Source organism: Schistocerca piceifrons, chromosome 7, assembly GCF_021461385.2.
Source record: "Schistocerca piceifrons isolate TAMUIC-IGC-003096 chromosome 7, iqSchPice1.1, whole genome shotgun sequence".
In the NCBI taxonomy this organism is placed as follows: Eukaryota; Metazoa; Arthropoda; class Insecta; order Orthoptera; family Acrididae; genus Schistocerca; species Schistocerca piceifrons.
Genome location: NC_060144.1, coordinates 104,406,960 through 104,434,196, shown reverse-complemented (window position 1 = coordinate 104,434,196; position 27,237 = coordinate 104,406,960). Strand labels below are relative to the sequence as shown.

At 42.6% G+C, this 27,237-nt stretch overlaps 1 protein-coding gene across 1 annotated transcript in view; it reads right to left on the bottom strand.

The window, feature by feature from the left end:
* Positions 1-238: 238 nt before the first annotated feature.
* Positions 239-27,237, bottom strand: part of LOC124804830 (modular serine protease-like) — a 269,364-nt gene continuing 242,365 nt past the window's right edge. The window contains exon 12 of the mRNA XM_047265176.1: positions 239-1,191. Within this exon, the coding sequence (XP_047121132.1) occupies positions 977-1,191 (215 nt within the window). The 3' untranslated portion in view covers positions 239-976. The remainder of the gene's footprint in view (positions 1,192-27,237) is intronic.

The following is a 27,237-nucleotide window of genomic DNA, read 5'->3' as shown; positions in this document are numbered from 1 at the left end:
CATTCACAATTCATAATTGTTTATTTGTTAAGGTATGATATTTTCATGATACAACAAAACATGTTATCTTATGTGTGTATTCCACTTTAGTAATCTGAACTGAATCTAAAAAATCTAAAAAAATTGAGCTTTACATCACCTCCTGTGATATACAAAATTAATTCAATAGCCTTCAGTTATTTTACTGAAAGCTAATTAATGAGCCTTAAACTCTTTTTACCATTAAATTTAGGTTGTGTTCAGCTTCACACTATTATGTGGTGTTCTTTATTAATCAAAAAAATTCAATTATCTGATTGTTTATCACAACACAAACTAGAACCTGCATTCATTATCAAAGTCCGATAGCCAAGTTTGCTAAAATTATTATGAGAATTAACACTGTCATCACCAGATAGGACAGGTGAGTTGGGGTTCACTGTAACTAAATGTATTCTTTGCAAGTATTTTACTTGTGGTCTACTTTTAAGATTTTTATGTTTGCATCCAACCATTTTTATTTTCGGAGGCAGCAAGTACTATTTGTCAAAAGACATTTTGTTCATAACAAAAAATTAACTATTACACTGATATTAAATACTATCATTGGATACAATGAGGAATGTTAACTGATCTCAGCACTTGGGCAACTGAGCAGCAGCCCACAGCATGAGCAACCTTGACAGTTTGTATACTTGTTTCCATACAATTCTAGAACATGAACCAACAAAAGTTTGTAACATTTCAAATTCTTTCATAAGCTTCAAGTTACAAACCCAAGATTAATGATCAAACCAATTAGCTTCTCATTAAGAACAATAAATAAGACATTCCTTCTTAAACTGAAAATTTTACTTTTAGAGAACTTATCTGCAGAGTTGTAGTTATAAAAAACAAAGTAACTGATTTCTTTTATTATAGAGCTGTAGTTCTTGCAATTCCCTTAACATTATAAAGGAGCAATAGTCTTTAAAAGTAAAATTGAGTATCTAATAGTTTAATACTCTCTATACTTGTCAAGAAAACTTCTAAATTCTGATACTTTTGTAAATGCAACATAGTCTTCCAGGTTGCAAGTACCAATTTGACTAGAACCTCCACTTGTGCTAACAATGCCCTGCACAAAATAAAGCTTACTTGAAGGTCCTAATGGATTGAGTTCATGTATGAAGGTGAGCCCTCCACCACTGTCTCCATTACACGCAGTTGTCCCTGTAAACAAGAAAAGATTCATTAACTTGTACACTACAAGACCATCAAGATCAAAATTTCCTTAACAAAATGTTCTGTTACACTATCTATCTCAGAACTTATGAAAACGATAGATTGTTACTCACCAAATAGAGGCTGCACTGACAGGCATATTGAAAAAGGACTGCTATCAGACTAAGTCCTTTCTCAGACGTAGACAAAACACACACACATTCACACATGCATAACACATGCCACAGCTATTGTCATCTCTGGGTGCCAAGTCCTGACTGCAACAGTGTCTCAGGTGAGCAGCAGTCTTTGCTGTGGTGGGTAGTAGGGGTACAGAAGAGAAATGTTGTTAAGTATGGGGAGCGAAAGCAGGTAGGGATTGTTGCCTGTGAAAATGTGCAGAGACATGCTGAGGACATTATTGTAAGCCATCAGGCAAAGCACTGGGTGGCTGCTCTTAGGAGAAATAGGGGAGAGGAGAGAAGCAGAGAAGGGGAAAGGATTATGCAAGTGTGCTGGTGAGGTAGAAGGCATGTGTAGCACTGGGACTAATGAAGGTTAAGGCTAGAGGGGTTACAGAAATGGAGGATACTTTATAGGGAGTGTTTCCAACCACATGATTTACAAAACCTGTAGTTAATGTGAAGAACCCAGATGGCATGGGCCATGAAGCAGCCACTGAAGTCAAGCACACAGTGCTCCAGAGCATGCTCAGTAACTGGATGGTCCAGCAGCCTCTCAGTCACTATTTGGCATGGCCTTTAGCATGGAAAAACAGCTTGTTACTTAGAGACAATGTAAAATGTTGCTCAATAATTTCTGTTAAGTTGGTAGATCACATGGCTTCTTTCACAGGTGGGTAGGGTAGGAGATTTCTGTGACAAGACTGGAGCTGGCAGTAATGAGAGGATGTAAAGGGCAAGTCTTTCATTTAGATCTACTAAATTGATATGAGGAAGGGGATGGGAACAGGGATGAAATGAGTGTTGACAAGGATACTGCAATACTTGGGCAGATGATGGAGCAACACTGTGGGAGGGATGGGGAGGATGGTGGAGAGATTATTTCTCATTTTAGTGTATGACAAGAAGTGGTGTTGCTCTAGTCTTTGATTGTATTAGGTTGACATAGATATAAGACCTACACACATCCTCCCACTACTCCACTTCTGTCATGGGCACCTCCTACTGCATCAAAGCTGTGAAAGCAGTCATGTGCTCTACCAACTTAGCTGCACATACTACACTGATGTGACAGCCAAAAAGCTCTCTGTCCAGATGAGTGGTCACTGGCAAACTGCAGTCAAGAGACAGGTGGATCACCAAGTTGTGAGCATGCTGTGCAACACAATGTGCTTTACTGCAGTGACTGCTTCACACACTGTGCCATCTGGATTCTTCCTCACAACAGCAGCTTTCCGAATTGTGTGGGTGGAAACTCTCCCTGTAATATATATATACTTCATTCCTGAACTCCCCTGTCCTCAACCTTCACTAGTCCCTGTCTTACACCTGCCTCTATCCCCTTCCCTGCTCCCACTCCAGACCTACACACATCTTGTAACTCACCAGCACACCTACATAGTCCTTTACCCACCTCTGCTTCTTTCCTCTCTCCTTTTCCCCTTTAACACAGCTCCCAAATTCTACAACTAACAGACCACCGTCCTGTCCCTGTCATGTCCGTGCACTCTCCCACAGGCAGCACTAGCATCTCCCACCACCCCTACCCCACCCAGCATTCCTCCTCCTCTCCACCTCATGCCACTTCTGTACCCCCTCCGCTCGCTCCCACAAAGATTGTTGTTCACCACAGATGCTGTTGCAGTCAAGTCATCACCCAGATCCTACAGTTCCCCTGTGTGTATTATGCAGCTGTGAATGTGTGTGTTTTTTGTCTACATCTGATGGAAGGTTAAGTGTTATAGCTCCTAGTATCTAGCAATCATGTTTAATGTGCCTGTCTGCCACTCAATGCCTCTTGTTGTTCTATGCCAGATTTTTCTACTGCTTCATTTTAATAAATGATTCTTAAATAATTGAAGCAACACCAGTTACTAATAGAATGTTTTGTGTTTGAAGCTAATAATGACTTATGATGCTCCAACACTGGACATTGAGTCTTATATCCAAAAAGTAACATCTCAAACAAACAATATGTGAACAATGCCATCGGAAAATTTTTCAACTTGTCAATAAGATAACTATACAACACAAGGAAATAACTGCGCTAGACAGTCAGCAAATTCAATAAAACATGCCTTGTATAATAATAATAATAATAATAATAATAATAAAACCCGTGGAGGCCCAGGAAAAGAATAGGCTTCCAGTATGTTCTGCCAGTCGTAAAAGGTGATGAAAAGAACAAAGCACTAATAGGGCTAACCCTCCTTTTTAGTGTGATTAGTTGGTTCAGGACAAAACTAATGAAGCGCTGTCATGGTCGGAGATGACGCTTGAACCCTATGCCCGTCCACAGTGGTAACAACACTGCTAGCCACACGGAAAATGATTTAAATCCAAATGGAGGTGTTTTGCAGGATATGCTTCCTGCAACTACTCTAGAAGGAAAACAAAGACAGAGGATGAGATGGTCAGATGAACTTAACCAACACCACATGTTCTGTTATTACCAAGCAACAAACTTAGGAGCCAACACAACAGGATACAGATCACAAGTATACACAACATTTATTACCAGATACCCAGAATTAAAATTTTTAACGGAACAACGACTAGCTTATCAGATCCATGTAATAATAAAAAATAACAGGATACCCCAGTCAGAATTAGAAAACATCAAACAACAAGTGCAACAAATACTGGAACAAAATAATGTGCAATCAGAAGAAGAAGAAAATACAGTAATGGACTCAAACATCCCAGAGCAAACAAACAAAGAACAACACACATCAATTAAACAATCAGAGGAAAACAAAATCTTAAGACAGCCACCAGAACAAGCACAAATAGAACACGAAGTGACACACATGTTAGATATAGAAGAAAAATTTCAGCTGACATATATAGAATACAAAGACACAAATACAGACATTAGACCATTCTTGCATAGACCACCAAATAACCCACAAGCTGAAACAACAATAACAACCATCAACACAATCATACACAACAAAATAAATGAAAATACAACTATGGAAGAGTTACAACTACTGGTTTATATAGGAGCACTCACTACACTAAATATACACACTAGGCAGAGATCAGAACCAACCAACACACAGAAGAAACCAACAAAACCAGCATGGCAACACAGGCTACAGATCAGAATAGAAAACCTGAGAAAAGACATCAGACAGCTAACACGATTTATAAGAAATGAAATATCAGACAAAAAAATGAAAAAGGTTAGGTAAAATCTCACAACAAGAAGCAATAGAGCAATTAGATGAAAAGAAGCAGAAATTACAAACATTGGCCAAATGACTTAGAAGATACAAAAAAAGTGAAAATAGAAGGAAACAAAACCAAACATTCAACAGAAACAAAAAGAAATTTTACCAGACAATAGATAACACACATTAAAATAGACAATCCACCAAACATAACAGACATGGAACACTTCTGGAGCAACATATGGTCAAACCCAGTACAACATAACTGACATGCACAGTGGATACAAGCAGAAACAGACACATACAAGATGATACCACAAATGCCTGAAGTGATAATTTTGCAACATGAAGTCACCCGAGCAATTAATTCTACGCACAATTGGAAAGCCCCTGGAAAAGATAAAATAGAAAATTTCTGGCTAAAGAAGTTCACCCCAACACATTCACATCTAACTAAATTATTTAACAGTTACATTGCAGACCCATACACTGTCCCTGATACACTTACACAAGGAATAACTTATCTGAAACCTAAAGATCAAGTAGACACAGCAAACCCAGCAAAATATCACCCCATAACATGCCTACCAACAATATACAAAATATTAACTTCGGTCATTACATAGAAATTAATGACACATACAACACAGAACAAAATTATAAGTGAAGAACAAAAAGGCTGCTGCAAAGGAGCACGAGGATGTAAAGAGCAACTGATAATAGATGCTGAGGTGACATATCAAGCTAAAACTAAACAAAGGTCGCTACACTATGCATACATTGATTACCAAAAAGCTTTTGATAGTGTACCCCACTCATGGTTACTACAAATATTGGAAATATAAAAAGTAGATCCTAAACTGATACAGTTCCTAAACATAGTAATGAAAAACTGGAAAACCACACTTAATATCCAAACAAATTCAAATAATATCACATCACAGCCAATACAGATTAAGCGTGGAATATACTAAGGAGACTCATTAAGTCCTTTCTGGTTCTGCCTTGCTCTGAACCCACTAGCCAACATGCTAAATAATACAAATTATGGATATAATACTACTGGAACACACCAACACAAAATCACACATTTGTTATACATGGATGATCTAAGACTACTGCCAGCAACAAATCAACAACTCAACCAATTACTAAAGATACCAGAAGTATTCAGCAATGATATAAATATGGCTTTTGGAACAGACAAATGTAAGAAAAATAGCACAGATGAGGGAAAACACATTAAACAAGAAGATTAAATATTGGATAACCACAGCGATTGCATAGAAGCGATGAAAAAAACAGGTGCCTATAAATATCTAGGATACAGACAAAAAATAGGAATAGATAATACAAATATTAAAGAAGAACTAAAAGAAAAATATAGGCAAAGACTAACAAAAATACTGAAAACAGAATTGACAGCAAGAAACAAGACAAAAACTATAAATACTTATGCTATACCAATATTGACCTACTCATTTGGAGTAGTGAAATGGAGTAACACAGACCTAGAAGCACTCAATACACTTACATGATCACAATGCCACAAATATAGAATACATCACATACATTCAGCAACAGAAAGATTCACATTAAGCAGAAAGGAAGGAGGAAGGGGATTTATTGACATAAAAAACCTACATTTAATCATGATTCAACTACATTATGGACAGGTAGATAATTTAAGAAAATTCTTTATAGAACAAGCAGAAACTAGCAAAATACACAGAGCAATCATTCATATAAATACATCGGCTACACCATTGCAATTTCATAACCACTTCTACAACCCTTTAGATCACATAACATCAGCAGATACAAAGGAAGTAAATTGGAAAAAGAAAACACTACATGGCAAGCACCCGTATCATCTAACACAGCCACACATCGAACAAGATGCATCCAACACATGGCTAAGAAAAGGCAGTATATACAGTGAGACGGAAGGATTCATGATTGCAGTACAGGATCAAACAATAGACACCAGATATTACAGCAAGCATATTTTTAAAGATCCCAATACCACAACAGATAAATGCAGACTTTTCAAACAACAAATAGAAACAGTAGACCACATCACAAGCAGATGTACAGTACTATCAAATACAGAATACAACAGAAGACATGACAATGTAGCAAAAATAATACATCAACAGCTTTCCTTACAACATAAACTTATAAAACAACACGTTCCCACATACAAGTATGCACCACAAAATGTACTGGAGAATGATGAATACAAATTATACTGGAAAAGAACCATTATAACAGATAAAACAACACCACATAACAAACCTGACATCATACTCACAAATAAAAAGAAGAAATTAACACAACTAATCGAAATATCCATACCCAATACAACAAATATACAGAAGAAAACAGGGGAAAAAATTGAAAAATACATCCAACTGGCTGAGGAAGTCAAGGACATGTGGCATCAGGGTAAAGTTGACATCATACTAATTACACTATCAACTACAGGAGTCATACCACACAATATCCACCAGTACATCAACGCAATACAGCTACATCCAAACGTATATATACAACTACAGAAATCTGTAATTATTGATACAGGTTCAATTACCCGAAAGTTCCTAAATGCTATGTAACATATACCGTACAGTTAAAAGGAAGTCACACTTGATCAACGTCCGCGTCATTTTCCATTTTTAACCAGACATAATGTCTGAGAAAGGAAATAAAATAATAATAATAATAATAATAATAATAATAATAATAATGATAACTGGAGTGCTGGAAAACAGAACTATTGCTTGGTAAAGAAAATTATGGACAAGTCAACATCAAAAGAGATATTTTTCAATGAGTTCCTTGTGGAGTGGGGGAGTGGTCATGTACATAAGAACAGTATTCTGCTTGAGTACATAGACATATCACGGTGCTGCATTGAACAGATATTTGAATGTTATGTAGGGGCAGTTGCATTTAGTGAAAGTAAACTTCTAATTGTTGTTGCTTATAGATCCCCTAACTCTGACTTCAGAGCATTTCTGCTCAAGCTAGAGAATATTCTTGATTCATTTTATAGGAAGAACCAGAAATTAGTTATATGTGGTGACTTCAATATTAATTTTGTAAATGATTCTGCAAGAAAAAGGATGTTGGAAGATGTTCTTAATTCATATCATCTGATGCAGACTGTGCTTTTTCCTACCAGGGTGCAAGAGAACAGTAGCACAGCCATAGACAATATTTTTATTCATTCTTCATTACTAGATGGTCATTTTGGTAGTAAAAGGGTGAATGGCCTTTCGGACCATGATTCACAAATTTTAACACTAAAAGGCTTTTTTTTTTTTTTTTTTTTTTTTTTGCAAGTAAGATGGCGGCTAGTGTAAAAATTCGTTGTGCGTGTCCGAGAAAAAGTATGAATTTTGCCGTGAAAAAGAAAAATTGTGACAGTTGTAAGGATGAAATTACAAAGCTCAGCGAACGGGTGTCTAGTTTACAATTTATTATCAGTTCCTTGAAAATGGATATCAAGAAACTTAAAGAAGAAAAAAGTGAACGGAACATGAAAAACTCGCGCCATGAAAGTACGAATATATCGGAGAATTGGAATATGTACTCCACCAAGGTAAAGGAGTTTGTTTTCTCAGACCACTCCATGTTAACAGTAAAGTTAAGACGTTTTTATAAAAGGAGATGACAGCAAGGCTGGACAAAAGTTAACAAAATCTAATACCTTAATATTAACAAAACACAATCTCATAAAACTAACACACCAGTTGAGCATAACAAACTGGGACAAATTATTTCAAAACTGTGATTCCAGTGCCCAAACAGTTTATGAAACATTCCACAATTACTTAACAGGTATTTTAAAAGCCCATCTTGTTCAAAAGAAATACCATAAAACAAGAAAAGGTAAATTTTGGTACACCAAAGAACTGGAGAATCTAAAAAATAAGCTACTGCTGTTGAAGCACCTTGCCAAAGTAAACAATTCTAATGAAATTAAGGATCTCGAAAAAATCACTAAGAAACTGTATAAGAAAGAATTGCAATTAGCGAAACTAAGATACAACACAAATTTCATAAAAAATAGTAAAAACCAATGCAAAACAGCCTGGTCAGTAATTAATACTGTTAAAGGTGAAGTCAGAAACTTCGACAAGACAGTCCCAAAACCAGCAGATACATTCAATAAATATTTTGTAAGCTGTGCTGATGATATCAAAAAGCTTATCAGTAAACCCAATGTAACATGTATAGATTATCTGAAGAGAGCAAACCTAAATCATAATAGGGCCGGATCATCATTGAAACACTTCAGAGAGGTATGCCAACATGAAGTTCTTAAAATAGTCAAAGAAATGAAAAATTCATACAGTACAGATATTTTTAATATGTCAAACAATCTATTTAAAGAAATCATACATTACATTGCAGCACCAGTAACATATTCTATAAACCTGTGTCTCATAGAAGGGTTTTTTCCTGATCCTCTCAAACTATCCAAGGTAACTCCAGTCTTTAAGAAGGGTGTCAAATCAGATCCTACAAACTACAGACCAATTTCACTAATTCCAGTACTAGGAAAAGTCTTTGAAGGCATAATATATAAGCAGATGTATGAGTACCTAGAACTAAATGGTATGTTAAGTGCATCACAGTTTGGTTACAGAAAAGGAAGGTCAGCTATACATGCCATAGAGCTCTTAGTCAGAGACATTCTAGCAGCATTTGAGGACCATGCGCATGCACAGGTAACCTTATGTGATCTGAGCAAAGCTTTTGACTGTGTTGACCACTCACTTCTGCTCTCTAAACTTGAGTACTATGGAATATGTGATAAAAGTTTAAAACTCATCAAATCATACCTCAATAAAAGGAACCAGGTGGTGAGTTCAGGAAGTCATCTGTCAAACATACTCGAGGTTCAACATGGAGTGCCACAGGGATCTAAATTGGGACCATTTCTTTTCCTTGTACACATAAATGACTTACCAGGAAATATAGAGGTAAAGACATATGTATGCAGATGACACAACTTTTCTATCTGTAAACCATGTACTTGATAACCTTGTAAGTGATATGAAATTGGCAAAAGAAAATGCAACATCATGGTTTAATGCCAATGGTCTGCTATTAAATGAGGAAAAGACCCAGAATATGTGGTTCAGTCTATCAAAGACTACAAAAATAGAAAAACAAAAGGTATTGTACTTGACAACAGTCTAACATGGAACTCTCATGTTGATCACATAGTGGTTAGGTTGTCAAGAGTTATATATTTGTTGAAGAGACTGATGTGTTGTGTGACATTTGAGTACGTAAGGACAGCGTACTTTGCCTTTTTTCAATCTGTTTTAAGGTACGGGTTAATACTCTGGGGAAACAGCAGAAAAATAAATGAAATTATGGTGATCCAGAAGAAAGCAATCAGAGTAATGGCTAAGGTAGATAATAGAACACATTGTAAACCATTGTTCACTAAATATAGAATTTTAACAGTAATTTATTTATATATTCTTGACAGTGTTAACTACATACTTGCTGAACTACCTAATTTAAGTGTAACAAATGAAAGACATGGCTACTATACAAGAACGTGTACTTCTCTGCTGTTGCCACAAAATAGATTAGCTAAAACTAACAATAGTCATAAGTATATGGCAATTAAAATATATAACAAATTGTCTAAAAATGGGTCAATCAAGCCTGATAAATTATTTAAAGACAATGTTCATAACTTCTTGTTAACCAATCCATTCTATTCATTAGAAGAATTTTTATAAATGCCTAATATCAACTTAAATGTGTAAAAAAATTTTTTTTTGTAAAATTAATAGGTTAAGTGAACTGACGAAGTGTATTGCATGTAACAATGCTGAACGACTAATAGAGATTCTGAATCTGAATCTGAATCTATAATTACAAACTATGTAGGAAAGCTAAACCAATGACAATAGGGGGTTTTTTAAACCTTGTCAAGGAATGAGAGTGGCAGGATTTTTATAGTGCTGATAATACAGATCACAAATATAGTGGTTTCCTTAACAGGTTTCTCATGCTCTTTGAGAGTTGCTTTCCGTTAGAATGTTCTAAATTGGGTACTAGAAGCAAAAGGCAGCCTGGGTGTCTGACTAGTAGGATAAGTATATCATGTAGAATGAAGCGGGAATTATATCAAAAAGTTAGAAGTAGTCACAATCAACCTACAGTAGCCCATTACAAACATATTGTAAGATGCTTAAAATGTTACAAGGAAGGCAAAGAGTATGTGGTACACAGAATGGGCATATTAACAGTGAAACTGAGCAGTTCTAATTTCTAGATGTTCAGATAGATAGTAAACTGTCATGGAAAGCCCATGTGTAGTATATTGTTCAAAGACTTAACGCCGCTGTTTTTACTATTCAAACGGTATCTGAGTAAGTGATTGTTGACATGAAAAATTAATCTACTTTGCTTCTTTTCATTTGCTTATGTCATATGGTATTATATTTTGGGGAAACTCTTCCCATTCTAAAATTATGTTTTTGGCTAAAAACAGGCAGTTCGGGCAGTAAGTGGCGTAAGTTAGTGAACCTCTTGTTGACCCCTGTTCACTGTCTGGGTATTTTGACATTGGCCTCTCAATATATATATTCTTTACTGTCATTTCTTGTTAACAATATCAGCTGATTCCCAAGAATAAGCAACTTTCACTCAGTTAATACTCGGCAGAAAACTAACCTGCAGTTGGATTAGACTTCCCTAACTCTTGTGCAGAAAGGTGTGCAGTATACTACTGCATCCATTTTCAATAAGCTACCTCAAGAATTAAAAAATCTTAGCAAAAATCCACGCACTTTCAAATTGAAACTGAAGAGTTTCCTCATGGGTCACTCCTCCTATTCTGTTGAGGAGTTACTTGAAAAATTAAGCTGATTCTTGTGTTATGTTATTGACTGCATTTACTTGAACTTATGGCTTAACATTTTTGGGTTTATAAAGATTTTATTTGTGTCTATTATTACTTTTATGTTGTAATTTCATGTACTGACATGTTCCATGACCTTGGAGATTTGCTTCTCAATTTGGTTCCATGGAACTTGATGTGTAAATACGTAAATTAATTCAGGGGGACTCATGCCCATTGTTGTTCATGATCACCTTGATTCCACTGTCAACCATCTTGCAGGAAACAAACATGTGCTATCAAACAGCAAGAAATTCTCAGAAAATATCCAAACTACTATACATAGATAACCTGAAGCTTTAGGCAAATTTTAAATTGGAATTCAGTCTCTAACAAATACTTTCCAAATCTTTGGCAATGACATCAGAATCGAATTCAGCTTAGACAAGTGTGCCACAGGCACACTAAAGGAGAAAATCTCAGAAAATGCTAGGCATTTTGCTGCTGCGCAACATCAAGCATGGATAAGTAAAAAGTGTGGTAAGCAGCTTTTACACCCAAATGGTCAGAAAAATTTTGAAAAGCAAACCAAATGATGACAATATCATTAAGGCACTCAACACCTGGACCATACCCATCACCAAACATACTGCCAGCAAGTAGAGCTGGTTAATGCAGACAGTAAAGCAAGACAACTCCTGACAACTGAGACACAGACTCCTTGCTCACAGTTACACTGATAGGCTGTACTTGCCCAGAAAAGCAGGTGGTAGAGGACTCCTGAAAGTGAGACAAAACTGTAAGAAGAGAAGCACGCATTAACAGACTTTGTGAAAGACAGCAAAGAACATCTCTGACTGAAGTCAGCAACAGAAATCTTCTCAGAGTAAATTAAACAGAGAATCAACACTGGAGAGCTGGACTTTAGTACCAGTTGGCACCCCTACACAATAAAGCATTGGACTGGCAGCTTTCAGAGAAGCTTGAAGTCAAAATAGACAAATAACTGATCTTGGCTGATGAATGGAACCCTAAAGAAGGGAACTTAAAGACTGATTTTTGCTGTGGAGAAACAAGCCATCAGAACTGAAGCCATCATAGCCAGAATCAAGAAATCAGCAAAAGACCCAGAGTGCAAACTTTGCAAAGAAGCTGACTAAACAGTTGACAATATGTTGAGCTGTCACAGAAACATCACTCAAACTGATCACAAGCAGAGGCACAACAAAGTGGCATAAATGATCCACTGGAACATATGCCAAAATTACCCTGTGCTGGTAATAAGGAACTGGTGGAATCACAAAAGTTGTTGGAAATATATGTGCCAAATTACTGGGGGATTTCTAACTTGAGACATATCAAATGCTAGAGCGCAATACACCACACATCCCAGTTATAGAGGAAAAGAATTTGTGGATTACTGACACTGCCATCATCTGTGAGAGAACAATCAGTGAGCAACAAGTGTAAAAATTCAACAAATGTGAGTACTCAAAAACTGAATTATAGCCACTAACATAAATCAGTAAAGTGGCATGGAAATTCTGAATACTCTGGGACAAGATCTTATTGATCACTCAAAAACCACTGGCATTGTTTTAAATATCTATTTGCCAATTACAAAAAGTCACTTCACTGAAACCTGCAATAATTATCTGCCAATATGTCATGCAATGCTACTATGCTGTCATAGTGAAGAGAGAGGTGGCAGAATGGGAGGTCCTCATGGCTGGCCAGACAGCACTGACTAATGCCAAACATCAGGCTTTCTCCAGTGCTTACAGTCTTGGCAGTACCTTGTCCAGTGTGGAACATTGCCAGTCCTAACCCACAGTTTTTCGACTGCCACAAGCAAAGTTCAGCCATAACTACTGCCCGATCCACTGTCATCTCAACAATGTGAGTGGGCTTTTGGATTCTGGGAACCTGCCCTTATGTATCAGAGACTCTGAGAAAGATTGGATACAGACACTGGAATTTTTTTTGCAACTTATGACTCAACCACCCTTCTTGAAACCAGCAACTAAAAAGTGTCACCAATGCCTCTGGTACGGACCACGGCAATTTGGAAAACAAGACTCATGGACTAATGTTGCTTTGAGCCACGAGGTTATAGAATCTTTGTAGAAGAAATTGGAAAATGTGTAGTAAAAACTGTTCTGCACTTAGGCACAGGATTTATTGTCAGCACAAAAAGTTTAGTTTCGATTATGGACTTCAGCTCCCCTAACAGCTGAGTCTCTTTGTTACCATAGTGCAAGTAGAATTTACACAATGATGAAAGTATCTGCACTGATCAGTCTACCAAATACAGATGACTCTGAAGGAACAGACACATTCTGGGAGGAACCAGAAAATATCCTCACAACAAACACATCATTTGTCCACTTGGGGATTCTGATGCCCAGCTTGTTGAGGAAAGAAAATATCTGAGGATTCTTGGAAAATACCCAGCTCACAGGAGAATCAACTGTGATTGAGAGAGATTAATGGAGTTACACAAAGCATTCAAACTGATTCTAGAATCAGCTGTTTTCAGACAACAGTCCAGGAAACAGAAGATCTGGACAACTCCAACTTGATGAATTCTAGATTGACTGTGCACCACTACACAGACAGGACACGAAATAAAAGATACAGAACATGCCAACCAAGACTCAGATCATTACATTTTAAAGATACATGTGTTACTTCCATGGAAATCTTGCTCAATCTGTACAAATTGATTCTTATCAAATGTGCATGTTGTCACCCTGTGGGCAGTTTTTGATGGAGATTTCCTCACATCGAGGAAGCTGACCCTGTTCACTTCATTGTTCTTGCAGTTCCTCTTGTGCCAAGATACAGTTCCAAGAAATACCAAAAAGGTTACATCTACTAAGAGCTATAAGTTTTACTGGGACAAATTAATACAATATGAAAACTAAATTGGAAGAACAGGGAACAGCTAAAAGAAGTTATAGTCAGAGCAGCATAGGAAGCAGCTCACACACAAAATCCAGAAAACATGCTTGATGGGATAATGAATGTGCTGCAGCAATACAACTAAGATAGGTTGCTTGGCACAAGAGGAACTGCAAGAACAATGAAGTGAACAGGGTCAGCTTCCTCGATGTGAGGAAATCTCCATCAAAAACTGCCCACAGGGTGACAACATGCACATTTGATAAGAATCAATTTGTACAGATTGAGCAAGATTTCCATGGAAGTAACACATGTATCTTCTGTGAATCCTTCATACACAATCTGAACCAGTACAACTTCCCGAACCTGCAGTTCAGATTCATAGCAAACTAGCCCATAGTGACATACATAATTGACAGGTTCTAGCAAGTTATTTTGAACGTCTCCTCGACTGCAAGGCTCCTGAGACTGCATTCACTTATGAAAACAATTGAAACATCTACCAAAATTTGCCTCAAACCATGAAGAAGAAATCCAGAAGATGGTCCAAGCTCCAAAAGATAACAAACCACCTGATGACTGCTGAACTCTGGGAGTATGCAGGAGAGAAGGCAATCAGTGAAATTGTTACAGTTATTCAAGAGATTCAGGAAAACAAAAAACTTCCAAGTAGATGAATCTCTGCTGTAATTCATCCACTACTCAAGATTGGGAGAGAACAGATATGAAAAACTACTTGCCATCTCCCTCCTGCTAATAGCTTACAAGATACTCTAAAAATCTCTACAGAATAGAGGGGAACAACAAATCAGTCCACAATTGTGGGAATATCAAAGGGGTTTCAGGAAGGGACAATCATGTTATGAACAGATAATGGCGCTGAAAACCACCTTTTCATACACGAAACTGATGAGGGAGAATTTGTTGACATCAGGAAGGCATACAATTCAACTGATCAAATCATACTATTTTAAATTGGAATTTGGCTTAGATAACAACACAAAACGAATTAGCCAACAAACCTTAACAAACACCACCTCCAAAGTGAAGTCCCAAGGAGAGATGTCTCATCCATTTTGGAAACAGGACAAGAGTAGGATAAAGAGATGGATTATCATATCTGTTCAGCAACTTTGTTTTCGAAAAGGTCATACGCAAATGGCAAAAAGAAATGAACAATTCAAGGGCAAAAATTGGGCAAGGCTAGGCTAAGAGTATATGACTCTTGTTATCAACTGTCTAGCTTTTTCAAATGGCTTAGTAATCTTTCTAGACTCTGTAGATATAACAGCAAAACACCTTAAGCAACTGAAAACAGGGGCGCAAAGGCTGAGCCTCATATCTCCTTTGAGAAGATGCACTTTATGAACCAGCACCAAGAGAGCTAGAGGTCAGACTAGGAAAAATTAAACAGGCAGAAAAGTTTAAATAGCTGGGTGAATGGCTAGAGCCTAACCTATCAATGAAAGAAGCCCTTGTGTTACCCATTAACAAAACAGAAATGACCTTCCAACTAACTTTTACAGTAAGAGATTGATGTCCTTAAATGCCAAAAGCAGACACATGGACTATTATTTGACTAGAGGCTCTACATGTGGCAGAAACTTTTATAATGAACAAGAAAGGGCTAATAGAGAAGCATAAGGCCAACAAAAAAAAGCTTTTGAGAAAAATCTTGAAACCCATCAAAGAAAACAGTGAGTATGGAAGTCATCACAACTGTGAACTATATAAGTATGCAGAGAAGGTAAGTGACCTGATTCAGGAAAGGAAGATTGCCTTTTATGGTCACGAGTTATGAATGAGTCCACAAAGTACATCTAAAAGGATATTAACCTACTTTCAACATAAGGAAATGAAAGCAGCACAATTCACAGAAGCTGGAAAAGATGCAAGGAAGTTGGAAATTTCTTCTAAAAATGTCCAGCAGCATGACCTACTTAAAGAAAAACTATTAAAACACAAATTTGTAAGGAAAGTTCTGGCAGGATGTACATCATTTAAAAGTAAAGGTGGCCACTCACCAACTAACAGCATTGAGTCATTAACAAGCACCCACTAAAGAGTAATGAAACCTGCTGACTTTTGAAATAAATCCTTTCCTGAGGTAGAGTACACTTACACATACCCATAACCCCCCCACCATTTCCCCGCAACTCTACTGTGTGCTGCCTGGTCACATAAGGCTTGCATTGCATTTCAGCAGGTGTTCTGGGGCAGGATGCAGATTATGTTGGGTGGTGTGAGTAGCGAGAGGAGGGGGTAGGAGGGGAGAGAGGAGAGAGAAGGGGGAGAGAGAGAAAGAAAGAGAGAAAGAGAGAGAGAGAGAGAGAGAGAGAGAGAGAGAGAGAGAGAGAGGGGGGGGGGGGGGTGCAGGAGGGGTTGAGGGTGTGCATGTACAGGTACCAGAGCCAGTGAGATGCAGTGCAAGATGATGGTAACATTGGACTTGGATTGGGAGGGATGCAGAAAGAGAAAGGCAGAACAGGCAAAGAGGAAGGCAACAGTGTGGAGACAAGTGGTTAGTGGAGGCTGTGGCCAGGAGGATTATGGAAGTGAAGAGCGTGTTGCAATAACAGCTCATACCTATGATGTCCATAAAAGCTGGTGCTGGTGGTAAGGATCTGGATGGCTTGTGTTATGAAGCAGCCATTGAACTTGAATGTGTGTTCAAAGCATGTTCCCCCATTGGGTGGTCAACCTGGTACTTGGCCACTATTAGGTGCTCTAATGGGCAGGGGGTTGTTTGTCATACTGACATAAAATGCTTTGCAGTGATTGCAGCAGAGTTGGTATATGATACTGCTGCTTTCACAGGTGGGCCTGCCTATGACACAGTAGGATAAGCCTGTGACAGGATGGAGTAAGAACTGCTGTGTGGGTGTATTGAGCAGTTCTTGCACCTGGATCTTCAACAGCGGTATGAACCCTATGGCAAGGGGTTGTCAGTTGGAGTAGCTTAAGAATGGACTAGGATAATGTGTAGCTTGGATGGGCTACAGAATAATACCTTAGGATTGGTGGGAATGATCTTAGAGAAGATGTCCATAATTTATGGATATGATGATAGATACACAAAGTTTTGGAAAAAGATGTAGTTCAGTTGTTTCAGTCCATGGTGATACTTGGTGCTAATGTGTTAGTAAGATGATTAATTGTATGTGAGGATATGGCATGGAGAATATTTTTGGACTAAGTTTGGATAGTCATGGCTGTCTGTGAAGGCCCTCGTGAGACCTTCAGCACACCGGACAATGCAATTCCTGTCGCTGCAGGAATACCATCCATAGGTTGCCAGGTTGAGCGGGAGTAATTTTTTTGTGTGGAAGACATGACAGGTGTTGAAATGCTGGTACTGTTGATGGTTAGTTTGTTTAATATGAACAAAAAAGTGTATGGGCATATCAAAGAGGTGGAGGTCAATGTCCATTAAAGTGGCACATGGTGTTGAGTAGGACCATGGCCTGAACCAGACAAGATGATTGGATTTAAGGGAGGTTAGGAAAGTTTCTTAGAAAGGTCGGCATAGGAGAGTGCCTCGCTGGTGCCCCTGGATGTGTCTTAGATTTGTGTGTATACTTTACCCTCAAAGGAAAGGCAGTTGGGTAAGATGGTACGGTCCAGAATCGGGAAGGATGTTGGGAGCGGTATCATGCCACAGTGGCAAAGCCATAGACATGACAGATGTTGGTATATAGAGAGGTGACATTAACAGAAATGAGTTGGGATCTGCTGATAAAGGGGTGGGGATGGTAGAAAGCCATGAAAGAACTTCCTAGATTTGATGTGAGAAGCTAGGCTTTGGGCAATTGGTTGATCTACAGGAGTGGAAATTCTTTCAATAGGAGTACAATAACCAGCTACAGTGGGACATCCAGGATTGTTGAGTTTGTGGATTTTGGGAAGCATGCAGAAGGTTTGCATGTGGGGTGTCATTTCAGTGAGAAAGGAGATGAAGACAGGGGAGAGGTTTTGAAATGTGCTTAAGGATTTCAGCAGAGATTGGAGGTTATCTTGGACTTCTGGGATGGGATCACTACAACAGAGTTTGTAGGTGGAGGACTTGGACGCTTGGCAAAAGCCTTCTGTCAGGCACTCACTGCAGTTCACCACAACTGTGGTGGAGTCTTTGTATGCAGGAATGATGATTAGGTCATGACCTGTTTTGAGGTTGTGAGTGGCTATCCTTTCTTCTGTTGAAAGGGTAGTACTCTTAAGAAGGGACCTGGGAAAGAATGGCGAGCCATGAATCCTGGTTCAGGCTCACTGATGATAAGATCATGATCTGGGCTCAGGTCCAAGACACCCTATCATGATTCCTCCACAACCTCAGTACCCTCTTCCTCATCTGCTTCAGCTAGTCCTCCTAAGTCAACAATGCCACATTCTTGGAAGCTAATGGCTCCACCCACCCTCTCTCTGTGTTAAGCCCACACCACTTACAGTACTTGCATTTTGACACTGTCACTACCCCGTATACACACAAACATCACTCCTATACAGCCCGTTCATCCACAGAGAGCACTTATGAAGTGACAAGAACTTGCTTGTTCAATAAACTGAATGTCCCATTAGGGCCTTCACAGAGAGGCAATGTACTCTCCTCCCCCCCCCCCCCCTCACCCCTCCTCCAAGCCTGGTCTGTAAACAGATTTCCTGTGCCATATTCTCACACACTCCTAATCCTCACACCACTCCCAAGAATTAGCTACAAAATGTAGCCCCATTGTCATCCAGTATTATCCTAGACTGAAACATCTGAGCCATACCCTTTGCCAGGATTTTGAGTATCTATTATCATGTCCATAAATCAGGGACATCCTACGCATCACCATTACCATTTCTCTTGAAGTGGTACCCTGTTGCCTACCCAAGCTACACATCATCCTGGTCTATCACTATGCTACTCCCACTCCCAGTCCATACCAAAAATAGCAAACTAAATATAAATAGTCTGCTATGAACATGAGAGTTGCATCACTACAGGAACTCTAAATGATCAAGAAATACAAATAGTGGCATATAAGAAACAAATCTAAGGAAAATGCAATGGTTTTTGGGAACTACAGACTTTTCAAAAGTGAAACAGACAAACAAATATTGAAAAATGCACCACTTTTAGGGGTCGCTTTTGCAGTCAAGGGAGATATTCACCTCTGTGAATTCTGTAAACAACAGAATAAGTGCAAATAAAACATGCACACTAATTAATTAAACATATTAGTCAATGTTGAAAATAAAACTAACCATTAATAAGATATCCAGAGACATATTAAGTCTCAGATTTAGCTAGGACAATGAATGCAGGCTGAAGCAACGAAATAAAATTTGTACCAAATTGTGAATCGAGTGTGTATTGGAGTAATTCATAAGGATGTGTTAGCTTTGGTGCCAGGATGGTGCAATGGTTAGTGTGATCAGGACTCCTGGGTTTGAATACTGGCATTGGTTTAAATTTTAATTCATTGCTTCAGCCTGTATTCATTATCATAAAACTAACTGGGAAAAGATTGGGAAATCATTGGAAACAATAGAAGAAATAGTATCTAAAAATCCACAAATCCATGTCAAAATCCTGCTAGGTGATTGCAGTGCACAGCTAAGCAAAGAAATAAAGTACAAAATACACTAGAAAATTCCCAGCACATAAATGAACCAACCAGAATAGATGTAGATTATTTGAACTTTACAGGATATTCAACCTTAAAATCATGTCAGCGCACTTCAAAACGAATCCATCAAAATTTGTGACATGGAAATCACCAAACTGACTCACCAGTGAATTCCATATTGACTGTGTAACAATCTTTTATTCAAGCCACAGAGAAACTATTGATGTTAGTCAGAAAGGGTGCAACCATAGGCTCAGATCATTACCTGACATATTTAAAACTTCAGAGGGTCACAAAAAAGAGGACACATTCATGGAAGAACTAGAGAAAAAGCAGTCAAAAATTGACAACAACAGAAAAGCAAATTGATTGACACAGTACAAACACTAATTCCTCTGCAGAAAAGAAAAAAGCATCATTGATGGAATGAGGAACATAAGTAAGCAATTCAGTCTCAACAGGATGCATGCACCTGGAACAGCATTAAATTAGAAGACAACTGCAAGACATTCCCTATAGTGAAGACAGCAATAGCCAAATTAATCAGAAAGAGCAAAAGAAAATATGAAAAGTAACAACTACATGAAATTGAGAAAGACTTCGAAAGAAAAACCACACAAAAACTCTACAAGAACTTCAAAAGTAATCAATAGGCTATCAAACACAAAGTGTTGGTCAGTTTAAAATGGGAATTGGGGGGGGGGGGGGGCAACACAAAGGGGGGGGGGGGGACCAACACAAAATGTTCACTTCAAGAAAGAAAATGGACAATTGACTCTAAACAACCAACAAAATTTAAAGGACTTTGTCATACATTTCAAAGAACTAGTTAACTCTTCAGGACCAACACAAAAATTCACACCACCTGAGGGCACTAATCCAAAGTCATTACTGCCAGATGGTGGTGGTTGTTGGTATGTTTAAGGGGGACTAAACAGCGAAGGTCATCAGTCCCCCATTCCAAAATCAGGCGAGCCGAAAAGCTAAGGAGCAGATAAAAACCAAAGGGGGAGGAGACGTCCCCCCAGGCGCTAAAAGAACACAAATGCAGCAACAAACACTAAAGACAAGAACAGGACAGAGGAACACCAGACAGAAAGAAACAGAAGAAAGGAAGATGGCCGGAGACTAGTTGACTGACCACGAGAACAAAAATGGGAAAGAGCCAACCATCTCACGGCACACCAGAACAGCAACAGACACAAGGACAAAAGACACAAGGACAAAAGACACAGAAAGGGAAAGGCGCAGGACCTCCCTAAATCGAACCATAAAACGGACTACCACGGATAAAATTTAAAACGTCATCAGCCATGGAGGCATCGTCAGATAAAACCAAAGCCAAAGTGCCCGGGAGATTAAAAGATTGCCGGAGTGTGCGCAGTCGAGGACACTCCAGCAAAATGTGGCCGACCGTCAGCCGGGACCCACACCGACACAAGGGGGGATCCTCCTGACGCAACAGATGGCCGTGCGTCAGGTAGGTATGGCCGATGCGCAGCCGACACAGGACTACCGAGTCCCTGCGAGAAGCCCGCAAGGAGGAACGCCACACATCGGTCGTCTCCTTGACAGCCCGCAGTTTATTTGGGGCTGTCATGCCACGCCACTCAGCAGCCCACATCCCACTCAGCTTACGGCGCAACACCAGCTGCTGGTCGCGAGCCGTAAGGCCGATCGCCCCTTTGGCCAGCCTGTCTACACGTTCGTTCCCTGGGATGCCAACATGACCGGGCGTCCAAACCAGGACCACCGAACGACCAGAACGGGCAATGGCGGAAACAGATTCCTGAATGGAGGACACCAGAGGAGAGAAGGGATAGCAGCGGTCGATGGCCTGAATGCTGCTCAGGGAGTCACTGCAGATGACGACGGACGCATCTGAGCAGGAACGCATATGCTCAAGAGCTCGCAAGATGGCCACCAGCTCTGCAGTAAAATTACTGCTGCCAGCCGGCAAGGAGCGTTGCTCAACATGGGCAGCATGAGCAAAAGCGTAGGCAGTGCGACCATCAACCAGGGAACCATCAGTGTAGACAGGCTCACAGCCCGGAAATGAGTCGAGGAGCGCAAGAAAACGGCGACGGAGGGCCACAGGCGGAACCGAGTCCTTAGGTCCCTGTGCCAAATCCAGATGGACGGACGGCCGGGACAAACACCAGGGAGGCGTAGGTGTACGGACCCGGAAGGGAGGCAGAAGAGGGAATGACCCCAGTTCTGACAGCAGGGACTGGACACGGGCAGCTACGGAAAGCCCAGACCGAGGTCGCCGTTCGGGCAGGTGGTGGACCAAGGCAGGGAAAAGCAGGCGACGGTTGGGATGGCCTGGCGAGCAATGTACGTGGACAGCATAGTCGGCGAGCAGACGATGGCGGCGAATCCGCAGCGGGGGAACCCCGGCCTCCACCAGTAGACTGTCCACGGGGCTGGTGCGAAAAGCGCCAGTTGCAAGCCGAACCCCACAGTGATGTATGGGGTCTAACAACTGCAACACTGAGGGTGACGCAGACCCATAGGCCAGGCTCCCATAATCAAGCCGGGACTGCACAAGGGCTCTGTACAATTGCAGTAGCGTGCAGCGATCTGCACCCCAAGACGTGTGGCTAAGGCAGCGGAGGGCGTTGAGGTGCCGCCAGCATTTTTGCTTCAGCTGAGTAACATGAGGAACCCATGTGAGCCGGGCATCAAAGACGAGTCCCAAGAAGCGGCAAGTGTCCACCACTTCAAGCAGGTGGCCGTCGAGGTAAAGGTCAGGATGAGGGTGGACCGTCCGACGCCTGCAGAAGTGCATAACCCGAGTCTTGGCAGCAGAGAACTGAAAACCATGAGCCAGAGCCCATGATGCTGCCTTGCGAACGGCGACTTGCAACCTGCGTTCGGCGACTCCCGTAGTTGTGGAGCTAAATGAGATGCAGAAGTCGTCGGCATACAAAGAAGGAGACACCGACGACCCCACTGCTGCAGCCAGACCATTAATGGCCACTAGAAATAACGAGACGCTCAACACCGAGCCCTGCGGGACCCCATTTTCCTGTATATAAGAGGAACTAGAGGTGGCACCGACTTGCACCCGGAAAGAGCGGCGCAATAAAAAGCTTTGAAGAAAAGCCGGGAGCCGACCACGAAGACCCCACCCATGCAACGTGGCGAGGATGTGATGCCGCCATGTGGTGTCATACGCCTTCCGCAGATCGAAAAATACAGCAACAAGGTGCTGACGTCGGGCAAAAGCCGTACGGACAGCAGATTCCAGCCGCACCAAATTGTCCACGGCAGACCGGCCCCGACGGAAGCCACCCTGGGATGGAGCGAGGAGACCGCGCGACTCAAGGACCCAACACAAACGCCGCCCCACCATACGTTCGAGCAATTTGCACAAAACGTTGGTGAGGGTAATGGGACGATAGCTGTCCACCGCCAGTGGGTCCGCACCGGGTTTCAAGATGGGGACAATAACGCCCTCCCGCCATTGCGACGGGAACACGCCTTCGCTCCAAATGCGATTAAATATCGCGAGAACGTGTCTCTGGCAGTCCCTGGAGAGATGCTTCAGCATCTGCGCGTGGATGCAGTCTGGGCCTGGTGCTGTATCAGGGCAATCGGCGAGGGCGGCGAGGAATTCCCTCTCGCTGAAAGGAGCATTGTATGTTTCAAAACGACGCGTGTGGAATGAGAACGGCGTCCGCTCGGCTCGCTTCTTTAGAGAGCGAAAGGCGGCGGGATAGGATGCAGTAGCAGAGCTCTGAGCAAAGTGCGTGGCTAGCCGTTCAGCAATGGCGGCAGCGTCCGTGCAGACAGCGCCGTCCAAGGAGAGCCCAGGGACACCCATAGGGGTCTGGGAGCCATAAATCCGCCGGATCCGGGACCACACGTGCGAGGACGAGACACGGGAGCCCAGGGAGGAGACGTACCTCTCCCAGCACTCCTGCTTACGCCGTGCAATAAGACGACGGGCGAAGGCACGGAGCCTCTTAAAGGCGATGAGGGTCTCCAGAGACGGGTGCCGCCTATGACGCTGGAGAGCCCGCCTACGGTCGCGAATAGCCTCAGCAATCTCCGGCGACCACCAGGGGACAGCCTTCCGCCGAGGGAGGCCAGAGGAACGGGGGATGGCAGCCTCGGCCGCCGAAATGATGGACGTGGTGAAAACACGGACCACCTCGTCAATGTCACCCTGTGGGGGAGACGCAATGGTTACAGCGGAAGTAAAAGCTGGCCAGTCAGCCCTGTGGAGAGCCCAGCGGGGCAAGCGCCCAGAAGAATGACACTGTGGCAGTGACAAATAGATGGGAAAATGGTCACTGCCACACAGGTCAGGATGCACCCTCCAGTGGAGGGATGGGACAAGTCCAGGGCTGCAAATAGAGAGATCGATGGCTGAGAACGAGCCATGGCCCACACTGAAATGCGTGGGAGCACCGGTGTTCAAGAGGCTAAGGTCGAGCTGAGCCAACACATGCTCCACGGCCCGACCGCGATCATCGGAGACAGTCCCACCCCATAGAGGATTGTGGGCATTGAAATCGCCCAGAAGCAGCAATGGTGGCGGGAGTTGAGCCAGCAGCGCAGCCAAGACATGGCGGGGGAGCTCCCCATCCGGAGGAATGTAAACAGAGCAAACAGTAATAGCCGGCGAGAGCTCAACCCTGGCAGCAACTGCCTCTAAAGGCGTCTGAAGGGGTACTGGCGAGCTACAGACAGTGTGGTGAACAAAGAGGCAAACCCCACCTGACGCTCGTTGACAGGCAGCACGGTTCTTATAGTATCCCCGATAACCGTGAAGGGCGGGGGTCCGCAGTGCAGGAAACCAAGTTTCCTGCAGAGCAATGCAGAGAACAGGGGAATCACTCAAAAGCATCCGGAGCTCTGGCAGGTGGCGGAAATAACCGCCGCAGTTCCATTGGAGAATGGAAGCAGGAAGGGACTGGGAGGGCGTGAATGCGACTAAGAGGCAGACAGCGCTTCAGAGCCAACCGCTGCCACTGGGGGAGAGTCAGCTGAGTCCATAGGAGAGGCCCCCAAGGGTTCCGTGAGGGCGAGATCCGCGGCAGAGGCGAGGATCTCCACCTCATCCCCGGAGCCAGGACTATGTACAGCAGGCGGTGCTGAAACCGCCGGAACGTCCTTCTTCTTGGACGCATTCCGTTCCTTCTTCTCGCGTCTGCCCTTAGGGTGAGAGGGCTGGGAGAGCTTCTCTGAAGGAGCGTCGGAGGCTGACGACGACGCAGAAGCCCTACGACCAGCAGGTGGCGGAACCTTCAGCCACTGGCTGACATCTGGCTGGGAAGGAGAAGAAACGGAGGAAGGGAGAGCCCCGAGGGACCCCTTCCGCGAGAGAGGAACCGGCGGAGGCAACGCCGCCGGAGAAGGAGGGGGAGGAATCGAGCCTCCCGGTTGTGGAGCAGATGTCACTCCCGAAGTAAGCTTGGGGGGAGCGACAGAAGAGGGTTTGCCCCCAACTGCTAAGGGGGCAAGAGAGGAAGGCTTGCCCCCAGGCACGAGGGGGGCAGACAGAGATACATGGCCCCGAGGGCCCACTGAAGGCGGCACAGATGAAGCGGCAACCGTCGCTCGTGCGGGCGACGATAACGTGGCTGCAGCATAAGATGTTCGAAGGGAAGCAGGATACAACCTTTCATATTTCTGTTTAGCGTCTCGATAAGTAAGCCGGTCCAGGGTCTTAAATTCCATGATCTTCCGCTCCTTATGAAGAACGGGGCAATCCGGCGAGCATGGAGAGTGGTGCTCCCCACAGTTAACACATACAGGCGGAGGCGCACATGGAGAATCAGGATGAGAGGGGCGTCCGCAATCTCGACATGTAGCGCTGGATGGGCAACGGGAGGACATATGCCCAAACTTCCAGCACTGGAAGCACCGCATCGGGGGAGGCACGTATGGCTTGACGTCGCAACGGTAAACCATCACCTTGACCTTCTCGGGCAAGACATCACCCTCAAAGGCCAAGATAAAGGCACCGGTGGCCACCCTGTTTGTCTTGGGTCCTCGATGGACACGACGGACAAAATGCACATCACGTCGTTCCAAGTCGGCTCTCAGCTCGTCATCGGATTGCAACAGGAGGTCACGATGGTAAATAATCCCCTGGACCATATTTAAGCTACTGTGGGGAGTGACGGTAACAGGGACGTCACCCAGCTTATCACACAAGAGCAACGCTCGTGACTGGGCTGGGGAGGACGTCTTGAGGAGGATGGACCCATTCCTCATTTTTGACAACCCCGCCACTTCCCCAAACTTATCCTCCAGGTGTTCCACAAAAAACATAGGCTTCGTCGGAAGAAAGGAGTCACCATCAGTCCTGCTGCAGACAAGGTATTGCGGTACGTAAGGCTCCCGCTTGGCACTAGATCGGCGTCCCTCCCATGGCGCAGCCAACGAGGGGAACGTCTGAGGGTCATACTGCGCAGCATCGAAGTCGACTCTACCTCGCTTAGAGACGCTGGTGGCCGTGCGACCACCAGCTTGATGTGATTTATTGCGCTTCATTGCGCCACATCCGCCCAGATGCCACCTACTCCGAACGAGGGCTCTCCCCAAGGGCGCCACCCAGCCAAAGCAACGGGTACCTGGCCGATATCCCGTTGCCCGGAGTCCCCGTGCCCCAGACAAGATGGGCACATACTCCTTGGCATGCATGGGGAGGAAACAGCTCAGGCATCTGTAGTGCGATCCCTGCGTGGTCAGGGGGCTACCACCAAGAGGGTACATGACGACCCCACCACAACGGACTGGCTACCGTGCTGGATTTTAGGTGTTTAAAGGGTCCACAGTTGTCGTAGGCGCTAAGAAGAAGAGTGCGCACAAGGCGAGGAGGAGACCACCCAGAAGATGTTGGGCGTAGTCCCCCCCCCACGACAATAGGTAACATGCAAGATGGTGGAGCATGATGGACCAATACAAAAACACCACGTAAGGTGTCCTTCCCCAAATGGCACGCACTGACGACGGAAATTTGGAAGAAAAAAGGAGGTCAAACCCAAGAGGGGACCATCACAGAAGGCCGAAACGTTTGAGACTCCTTTTAGTCGCCTCTTACGACAGGCAGGAATACCGCGGGCCTATTCTTACCCCCGAACCCGCAGGGGGAGCTGCCAGATGAAGAAGAAATAGATGGACAGATCAAAAGACTAAAAAATAACAAAGTCCCGGAGAAAATGGAATCATAGCAGATATCCTCAAATCACTGGCTCAAACACCATAAGAGAAGTCATCAAATTCTTGCAAGGTATTTGGCAAACAGAACAAATTCCAGACGATTGGAAAATTCACTAATTCACACA